Source organism: Lepisosteus oculatus, chromosome 10 (genome assembly GCF_040954835.1).
Source record: "Lepisosteus oculatus isolate fLepOcu1 chromosome 10, fLepOcu1.hap2, whole genome shotgun sequence".
Taxonomy (NCBI): Eukaryota; Metazoa; Chordata; class Actinopteri; order Semionotiformes; family Lepisosteidae; genus Lepisosteus; species Lepisosteus oculatus.
Window position 1 is genome coordinate 3,903,784 of NC_090705.1, and position 10,501 is coordinate 3,914,284.

Consider the following 10,501-nt stretch of genomic DNA (forward strand, 5'->3'; position numbering starts at 1 on the left):
CAGAAAGAATCAGAAAGTCAGGGCCAGACTGGTGGGCAGCAGTTCTCTATTTCGATCTCCGTTTATAGTTGAATTTTCCTTGCGATTATTTGTTGCGTTGTTTTTCTTAATTTCATAATTTTCCACTTTTCTTGTTATATTCCATAGATCCATCTCACCTTGTCAGATATTTCAACTGAACCCCTTGAGAGGTTTTTTTCAAGTATTACAACTACCTATTGGCAAATATTGGCAAACTGGGGGCCATGTACTGCAACTGCACAAACCATTCCAGGAAAATGAAAGTTCTGGTAATTAAAAATATTTTAATATGTTCTGGCACTATCACAAAACAAGACACTGACTTATTTTAGAAACCAACACCTTAGAAATAATAACAATATACAATCACAAAGAATAAGACATGCTGTGATAATACAAATATATTTGAATGCATTTTTACTACAGTACGTTATATGAAAACAGAGTGAGGCACTATGTTACATGGTTTGACTGTGCATAATTCCCAGGGAAGAGGCCTGACTGATAATTAGTAACCAAAAATAGTTTCTTCCTCTTTTGTTTCAGTATTGTAGATGTAATTTATTCTGTGACAGACAACATGAAACCACAGATTTCCTTTTATACAGGCTAAACCTTGACAGCCCACATCTCTTGTTACTGGAAAGTAAAACTGGTACAAGTAGCATTACCACAATGTGAAAATAATGGCTTTATTAAAGGTACAACCTAAACCAACAATAAATAAAAAAGAAATGAGTTGTCAAATTTACATATCAGACCTCTCTCCCACTTTTGACAGGAATGACTCTGAGTGAAGCGAACATTTTTTTTAGCTGCTCTACTAACGTCGCTTATCATAGTTCTGTATTGTGCTCCATTCATATGAATCTGCAAAATAAGAATAAAAAGACATGGTTTTGCAGTTGTAAGTGTACTGAGACATGTACTACTTTCTCTCTACTACTTTGTGTACTACGTTTGTGTTCTTCAGCTATATTTTTATCACATTACAGTACTCACTTGACAGCCATCATGATTTGAATTAAATTTAGGAAGGGCAGGGCTTAAATTTTTAGCCAGAGATCCAGCCTTTTTGAGGCAGTGAGATGGTCTCTCTGCGGGTAGACTGAATTATGCAGGCTTGACTTCTCTAGAGATTCCCCCAGTAAAAGATATCAGATCCCTTGAGTGAAAAAAAAGTGTCACAGAAGCTTATCCAGTTGCTTGCTTTAAACTCTGAGCCCAACAGACCGGACCGGAAGGCAGAAAGAGAAATTAAGTTCAACTACATAACAGCATCAAGAGAAGAAGATATCTTTTCCAACCACGTGTTCTGGTTGAGTGTGTGTGTACTCAGGAAAGGACAGAGCGACGCAAGTGAGAGGGCGAATTTGGAACAAAAAGGTCTTCTAGAATGACAGTCCATTTCTTCCTTTTCTTCTGATTCTTCAGATTATTCTAATTTGCTGAACAAGATCACTTACCTGGCTCCTCACTTCGTTTCCCCATCAGGCCAACAAAGGAATTCAATTTTTGCCCTAAAAAGAAATGCAAATCAGAATTCAGATCCTGTTTTTTCCGAGTGGATAAAGGTACCTGTACAAGGTACAAAATGCTTAGCACCAAATATGTTTTTTAAAAATGATTTGTCAAAACAAGATAAGGGAATTGGATTCCATTTCTCATTATATATCTAGGAACACTTTTCAGGGTATGGTGAGTTTAAGGAAAATGCAGTCACTATAAATTGTAGGAATTAATATTAATTAGGTGTTAGATGTTAATTCCAATCTGAAAAGTAAATGAAAGAAGAGTCAAATTGTTGTTTTTTCTTTCTTTTTGCTTTTCAGCACATAATGAATCTCTACTTCTTTCTTTGGAGATCACATGCTACACGGCATGCACTAACCTCTTCTTAAATAGCTCCCGCTGTTTCACAATGCAGTGGTAGAACAAAAGCTGTTTTTCTGGCAAAGTCAGTTAGGTCTTGGTCTACCCTGACGAGCTCTAATAATGGAGCAGCTATCCATGGCTGCTAACTTTGACCTTATACAGCATGCGCAAGGTGGAGTTTAGAAATTTTTTCTGATAGTTCTGCCACCCTCATCATTGTGAAATGGTAAGAGCTCATAAATATTCATGCCCATATTGTATATCTATCATGGCTCTAAAGGGATTGTTTTTCTTCATTTTTTTATTTCATTGTGTAGTCTTCTGAGCACATTGCATTGTGCAGGAGGTGTGAGAGATCAAAGGGACATATTCTTTACTCATCCACTCTGTTTGTTTTACTAACAGCCCTATTGAAGGCTTCCATGCCCTTGTCCATCCGCTGAAATGAAATGCTGAACTGGGGGACTTGCAGGTTTCTCCCGATCAATATTCTAAATGGCTTCAATGTGAGTAAGACCATATTTAATAATTTTAAATGCCTGTTAGACGGCTTCATGTCGGTGAAAAAGCTTTTGCAAAATGTTAATTAAATCTAGGACTTTGCACGTTTAAAGAGAAGCTCTTGCATATTTTCTTTCAATGAATACATACAGTAACTGTAAAATGCTGAAGATGTGAAGGTAAACGTCCTTGATTCTACTCTGTGAAATACTTTTCCTGGCTTTTGAAATTAATTTTTCAGACATTTATGTTATTGTAAATACACATTCATGGAAATATTAAAAAAGAGTCCAGTTACACACAAAACCTATACCATATTTCTAACAGCATCAAAACAATTAACAGGATACATATGAGAGGAAAGAAAACTAATCATTCAAAGAAAGTTTTTAAATGTTTGGCAGTACACTATGTCTCACAGAAGTTGAGATCATGTGATATCAAGAAAAAAGTGATGTAATCTGAGTGAAATGGCTAATTTTTAAACCAGAAAGTGGTAATGCACATATTTGAAGGTTATACTTGTTGTGACTACTTCTTCAATTAATTAATGCCTGAAAAACTTTCTGCACTTTGCTATAACTGACAAGACATCTTTTGGTGGTAAATCAAACACAGATGTCTGACAATTGATTAACTCTTATTTACTGTTTTGCAGTTTTAGAAGTTGTTTAACGTGGAGTCCTGGCAACTATAGATGTCCTACTCTGGAAATGTGAGAGACTATTGGGAAATGTGCCTCAACTATGAACTGTCTTCCTATTATGAACCTACAGTATGTTGTGTTATTTTTATATTTAGTTAAAGACTACAAGTTTTATGACTATTTCTTTTCCATGGGGAAATATTATCTAGAATTCTGTTAAGAGCTGCATCTTTATTCTATCAGTCATTGTCCTCCATGAGGATTTTGGGTATCTTATGCAGCCCAAACGTCCTCTTGTCCTGCACATCTGTAGATCCTCACCCTGTCTTTACTGAAGTCTCCATTAAAAACAAATCCTGCAGAACCTACAACCACAAGTCTTTGGTCTTTGAAATGTGGCTCTGACATCTTGTCTGTGTTGCTGACCCATAAATGGGCTATACAAAAAGCACATTCTCTACAGATAACTGAGAATTAACTTTAACCTACAGTTGAAATTATTCTGGTACAGGATTGCTCTACAGAACATGTCAGAAAAGCAGTAAATCTCCATTTACACTTTTCATATAATTTTCTCATTAGTACAGTCCATTTTTCCTAGATTAAATCTAGAGTACCTGCTAAGACATGAACTCAATTATCATTGAACACTAAACAGATAGCATGTACAGTAACAAAAATGTAGACTCCATTTTAAATAAATTAAAAATTCAAAATAGCTTCTGCGATCAACTCTTTAGAGGTTTTACTCACATAAAAACTACATAGGAATGGGACTTATAATTGCATCGTATAAAGATGTGGGATGAGATTTCTTCAAATGGATACATCCACTGATAGAATATTGGTGGATCAAAACCAATCTCACTTTCAAACAACTGAAGGATGGCTGTAATAGGTCTTTACTTCTTTGGCAAACCCTTATCTGTCACTTAGACACATCTAAAACTACACAACAATTGCAAATAATAAGTAGAATGTTTATAACTTACTTTTACGGGTTATTTGTGCATTTGCTAAAATGAAAAAGAGAAAAATACTGAGTTTTCATAAAAAGTAAATACACGTAAATGTGTTGCACGGTGTTAGCTTTTCTAACACAAACATTTTTCAGGTTTTTAATGTTTCCATGAAAAGCATTAACCTTAAACATTAGTACAGTCAAGATGTTATGTGTAAGTAATTGCTTAGTTTGTGGAATTCAGCTGTATGAAAATATCTTTCCTAGGTTCTGAAACAGTAAAAACACATTAATTCGTCAAGTAATTGAAATCATGAATTTAACATGTTTAACAACTGACTGAAAATGGGAAAAGATTAAGTGCCATTTAAGAAGGCAAAAACTATTTTTTTTACACTGTGTTGCAACAAACCGCTTTCTGCATCAACAAATCGAGATCAAAAGAACATGTTTTTTCTCCATAAAACATGCAGATTGAAATAATAGTAGGAACAGCGAGAGTTAATGTTACACTAAACCACTTCATCAACCGGCACTCTAATCTTATTGATTAGACATTGTACCATAAATCCCTGGTAAAGAGGAGAGAAAAAAATATAAAACCCATGAGCACGTTCATTCATTTGGAATTTATATTTTAGTCTACATGTTCTAATGCGGGGTTTTCGATTTGTCAAAGACCATCGTCACCATGAAATAAGAAGTGAACTTGAAGAAACTGCTATCTGCCACTCCAGGACATTGCAGTGGTGGCCAAAAAGGAATCCGTCGCTACACTTATTCTCGCCAGGCGGCTGTTACAACGTGTAACTTCACGTCATTGATGAAAACACATCCTTTGCTTTCCATAAAGTATAGGTGGACGGTAGGTACAGCTGCAGGAATACAAAGGCAGTGGGTTGTCTGATCTGTGAATGCGAGTCTAAATGATTTATTCAGCTACTCAGCGGAGAGAAAAATGGAGAAGGATGGACAAGAGCAGGGAAGGAGAGAGGAGATGTAGGCAGAGGAGAAGGACTGGATCTGGAAACGGTACTCAAGACCTTACCAGGGGATCGCTTGCCCATCAAACCAAAAAACTGGTGAGGTCTAGGTTTTCTCGTGATTCGTCTTAGAATTTCTTTAAACGAATCGGGTGGTAGCCATTCATCCTGGGGAAAAAATGAGCAAACTGCATTAATAATGTTAAAATTGTAGACCTTGAAGGTGTGCCTCTTCCACCTTTTATACAAGAAAACCAATTTTCGACACAAAGAGGAATGGAAAAACAGTGCAATTATTCTTGAATGGAAGAAAAGAAAATCAATTTTAACTTTAAAATAAACCCTATTTTATTTCCTCCTGTCAAACTAGCAATTCAAGCACAAACACAACTCTAATCTTGTTTTCCGGGTGCAGAATTGTGATTGAAAGCAATGACGTGGAAGCTTTGAAAAATGCTGGTAACAATCTGTGTTGAGCAACAATTAACACCATTTTTATAATCCGTTATCTTGAACAAACTTGTCACATCCAAATGAACCAATTAAAAAAAAAAATTCCTATATCATATTTTGGCATTTGATTTCAACTTGTGCTTAACCGACACCTTGGTGTTTATGATATGTATGTGATACTTTAAAAAAACTTTCATTTTAGTTATTTTACAAGAAATTAAGGCGACGTATCGGCTGTTCTGTAAGGCACCTGTTTCGGGTCGACGAACTGACAAATTTGCGCGCTGTGTAAGAAAATAATAATCTGTACAAAAAGGAGACTGCCCCCTTCTTTGGCTGTCGTCCAGTCCGCAATGTCAAACGCAAAACGCGCCGTGCAGAGAAAATCCAGAGTCTGGAGCAAAAGCAATCAGCTTTAAGTAGACACCAGGCGGCATACATTAGTATGAGTATTGATTTATAGATCTGTTCGTCTAATAAAGCTGTGTCTGATGTTAATGTGTCTTATAATCAGGTTAAGGGTTCTGGGCAATTAATGAAAACAGTTTTAACTATGTAATACACCATTCCCGTTAAAGTAGAGGAAATTTAAACGTTAAGAGGAAAAACATGTATTGATCAAACAGTTTTGAACACAAAATGTTTTCAATCTGTATGTTAAACGGGCAATACCTCCAAAAGCATCCAGTGACCTGTTTTGAATACAGTATTAAATAACCATGTGGAATTATCTTGAGTGTGGTGTTATAGTAGTAGCAGTATATTTTATTAATTGGACGTATGCTTTCACGGATTTCACAACAAACAATAACAAAATAGCACCTGTATTCATTTTAAATGTACATAATAATGTGCGTTGTTGTAATATACGCGTTTCCTAGTGCGCGATTTATGACTTTCGTCTGCGTCTTACGCCGGTGCTGCTAATACAATTCTAATTGTGAATATTACCTCACAGATAAAATGTCTTAAAAAAGAAAATGTAAACCTTACAGAAACATAGACTGCCCAGCTAAGTATCAGAACAGACATTTCTGTTACTAATGTGGAGCAGAAGAGCGAGAATTGACAATATCCGCCTTCGGTAGAGTACTTCGAAGTAATTTAAAGTGTGAAACATAAACTGAGAACTGGAAAAATATGACAGGTAAAAATCTCACATTTTAGCAGGCATGTATATAACAGAATGGTTAGCACATTATGATAGCTTAGCTGAGTATGCTGTCAATGTTTTAAAGGTTACCAACAGCGGCAAAGCGCAAGAACCATCTGCTCTTTCTCAATGGGGCAAAATGTCACAAAGTGAGTAAAAACAAAAACAAAAATAAGAACCAGTACCTGTATCTGATTACTGTCAGTCCAATAATTTAGATCTTCACTCGGACCCATTTCTTCACTGAAGACTTCGGCGAGGATGAGAAACACTACCACGAAGGACAGCAGTCGCTTCATTGCGAAGACCGCGATGCGCGCACTTCTGCGGGAGCTCTCCTCGTCTGGCTCAGAGAGCGGGCTGGGAGCGGGTCACAGAGCAAGATGTGAAGGATACGGAATACACAGTCCTATTTAAACAGAGCAACTCGAACTACTGTGCGGCTTCGGGTTCTTGACGTGATGAATTCCAATTGTTGTTGTTTTTTTCTCTTCCCCTCGTCCAGTCAAGGCTACACCTGCGAACAAAATACCTTCTCCATACAATGTAGTTCACGCACAAAACCTCCGCTCTGTGAACCAAGCCTCAGCTCCGCGCTTAGCAATGCTTTCACTCCGCTTTTGGCTGGTCCTAGAGAGGACACTCGAAACGCCCCGCGCTTTTATAGCTAGAGATCAGGGGGTGTCAGGACTCTTTTAATTTGCTTAAAAACAATTACTTTGCTTGGCAGGTGGTTTCCAAGAATGCCGTGACTAGTTTCCGCGTATATTTTACATACAGTCGATATTCGATTAAAACGATGTCCTGTGACTCCTTTTGGCTGCCCAAGTTATCGATTGAAGAAATCAGTGTGCCCTGGGAAACACAAGTCGTCTTAAAAAGTCTTAGTGACGCACGTATCCAAGACTTGTACGTAGATAACGCGGCCGAATGATGGCTAAGATAGGGAAAGCGGTGCAATTTTGTTACTTAATCAAAGGCACGGTTATGATATAGTACCGAGGAATACTCTTGCGGCATTACCGTTTCCTACACATTCTTGGGAAGTAGTTGTAACTTGCAACAGTGTGCAGCAAGTTATTTCTATGTTCTCCTACTGATACACGTTTAGATCCACTTTTTCATTTGCGTATGTTGTTGCTCTAACTTTTTGAACCTCCTGTGTGCTGAAAATAAACCTAATAATTGATGGACCAACAGAAGTACCTCTAATAGTGATTTAAAAATGGAAGCACTGGAACCCTTTGTCTTTGTATAGGTTGTTAAGCAGAAATATGTGAACCGAATGTCCGGAATATTTTCAACACCTGAATTCACTGAAATCAAACATAGTCTTACAATATTATTGAAGGTCCTATTCGATCATAAAAAATCGTTAGGAACAGCATGTAATTAAATAATTGCACTTTTAATACAGTGTATGTCCTGTTTTCACACAAACATTCTGTGGGGGAAGAAACCTAACTTTCCCATAGCTTTAATAAAATAAAGCTAGGGATATATTCTGTTCTGCATTCGTCTTTTTTTGTTTCCGATACTTTTAGTCTCCAGCAGAGCACAACCTCTGTATAATCTATGTGTACAGAGAGCTATTCACATGTACCAATTTCCATAGTTTTCAGGTCATCCCCACAGAGTCTGCAGAGGTCGAAAAGCAGAGCTAACGTCGTTAGGATAAATACATTTCTGCATCTACTGTGTCGGGTTTAGTGAGGACTGAGGATGATGTTGGTTGAATCTATGGTACGCGTAAAAACAAATGCACGGAAAAACAAATAATAATTGATATTTACTTGTTCAATAGATAAAATCGTTGACTAATACTTTGTAAATGCGATTTACAGCTGATGGACATTCTTTCATTTCCCGGCAGTAATCCCATTTAAGAAACCAAGTCATGATCAAAATGATCTCTTGACATTACCTTTCTAATCAGTTCGATCACATTTCAGCAGAGCAGAACAAAGAAAGCTTTATCTGTTATCTTTTATCTATTTATCTTTATATGCGAAAAAAGGGTTTCCTTTTTCAACACCACCACCAAGGGTACGCCCTGTCACCAGAAAGCTGTCGTTTTAACAATCGAGAAAACAGGTTTCCTTTTCTGTTAGGGTTTGTATTAAATTCCCTGTCATTCATATGTTTCATCTGGTGTTTACGGCTTTGACTCGATTAAAGTACATGTCCGCCGTGGGACCTGCCAGCCCACACACTGCCCTCAAGATGAAGCTAAAAATGTGTCCTTGTGCCTCTCTTTACACCAGTGTCTGATGGCGAGAATCCTGACCCTGTCAGTGAGGAGCTGTCATTCACTTCTTTCTGTATCTCCACGGATTATAGAAAGAAAGGACTCTGCTCTCTGGGGAAGGGATTCTTTAGAGTGGAAGTCATATGTGGAGCTTCTGTGACAGCGAAGGTTTTTGTTGGCCTTTTTATGCAGGTACTGTGTTACTGCATTTGTCCAGCCTTGATTACTGTCCATATTGTAGTGTGGTATTTGGTTCTTCTACAGTGTTAGCACCACGGCCTCATCTTCGCTCCCTTAGCAAACTTTATGAGCTCACTAAACAAATCAGAGTCAAGTTCATTGGTGTGAATCAGGGAGAGGAGCAGGCCTGATGCAGATTCCTGTGTTACTCCACTAATGTCATCCCAATTAGAGCTTTCCCCTTTTCCCAGAGCTCTCTGCTTTCCGTACATCAACCAGTTCCCAGTCCACCTGCATATATTAGCATTGATTACTTTAGTTTTCAACTGGAGGACTAATCTTTTATGTGGAACTGCATCAAAGGTCTTAAGCTACTTAGGTTAATTTGTTCTTTTGCTTGTGTAGGGAACTAAAAAATTAAACAGGATTCCAAGTCCATGCTGACTACACTGTACAATCCAATTAAGACTTCAGCCGAGACATAAAGAATCCTCTAATTTAAGTCATCTTAATGTATCTAAAATGAAACATATACAAAGTCATTTCAAATAAGAGGGTTCAAGGAGTATAAATAAGGTAATAAAGAGGGTAAAAGACCACTAACGGTGAGAAACAAGCTCTTTCAATAGATTTGATCAAGCAGATTGTAGTAACACCATTATCGGTTCCATTATAGGCCCAGGGGAATGGCATATCAGAGCAACGTGTTTGTGGAGTAAATATCTTTGATGATAACAGCAGGACAGGCCTTCCAGATGAGCCACAACCTTGGTGTTCAATCGTCTCTTCCAAGGAGGAGGATGTCTGCAGTAGCTGTGTCCAGACTTGGTCAGGAGAGCAGCTGTGTCGTCCAGTTTGCATTCCAGCTTGGCTCTTCAGGAGTGAAAGCAGCTGGCTACTGGCTGTACTAAACCACTTTAACGGCTTCTCCCAGCTCTTTAGGTGCTGCTGCTGCTTTAAAGGGACCGTGGCAACCTGCAGATACACGGGAGAAACAGGAGTGCACATCCTTCCTGTTCTGCATTAAAGGCCGGATTAGGGAAGACAGAGGTGTGAAGAGTGCCGTTGTGGTCAAATCCTGCTCTAGGTACTACATACTGTCACGGGAGTCAGAACTGCGTTGTTAAAGACCCTGTGCAGACGGAAGAATCCGGAAATGACAGCTGAGGAAGATACAGCAGGGTTAGGATGGGTTGACAGACAGGGGGTGGTGACTGTAGGGATCTGTGCACGGGGGGGAAATTCAGAAGCAGCCAAGTCCAGGGAAGTCCAAAACGGGAAGTTGGAGCGCAGCCTGTAGTCCAAAGGCCGGGAGATCCATCCAAGACAAAAACAGGATTAAAAGGGACTGGGATCCGGAACAGGGACAGGAACTAAAAGCATAACAGGACCAGGCGCTCTGAGCCCCAGACCCAGATGGTCAGGACGTCAGGGAATAAGGCCTGCCCTCGGGCTACCCGGGGAACAGGCAGGCCTTGTG

General features: G+C 38.5%; 1 protein-coding gene across 1 annotated transcript; it reads right to left on the minus strand.

The window, feature by feature from the left end:
• Positions 1–407: 407 nt before the first annotated feature.
• Positions 408–7,450, minus strand: LOC102696723 (protachykinin). Its single transcript, XM_006636029.3, has 5 exons — positions 6,779–7,450; positions 5,053–5,155; positions 4,036–4,059; positions 1,488–1,541; positions 408–891 (listed from the first exon to the last, which is right to left on the minus strand). Exons 1-5 carry the CDS (start codon positions 6,890–6,892, stop codon positions 845–847), a joined length of 342 nt encoding a protein of 113 aa, XP_006636092.1. The 5' UTR covers positions 6,893–7,450; the 3' UTR covers positions 408–844.
• Between the last annotated feature and the right edge of the window lie 3,051 nt (positions 7,451–10,501).

Excerpts from the sequence above, each read along its gene's own strand:
- LOC102696723 (XM_006636029.3), bottom strand. The coding sequence starts at position 6,892 with ATGAAGCGACTGCTGTCCTTCGTGGTAGTGTTTCTCATCCTCGCCGAA. Across the intron at positions 5,156-6,778 it reads CTGACAGTAATCAGATACAG|GATGAATGGCTACCACCCGA; the intron begins GTACTGGTTCTT and ends TTTTTTCCCCAG. Across the intron at positions 1,542-4,035 it reads TGCACAAATAACCCGTAAAA|GGCAAAAATTGAATTCCTTT; the intron begins GTAAGTTATAAA and ends ATTTCTTTTTAG.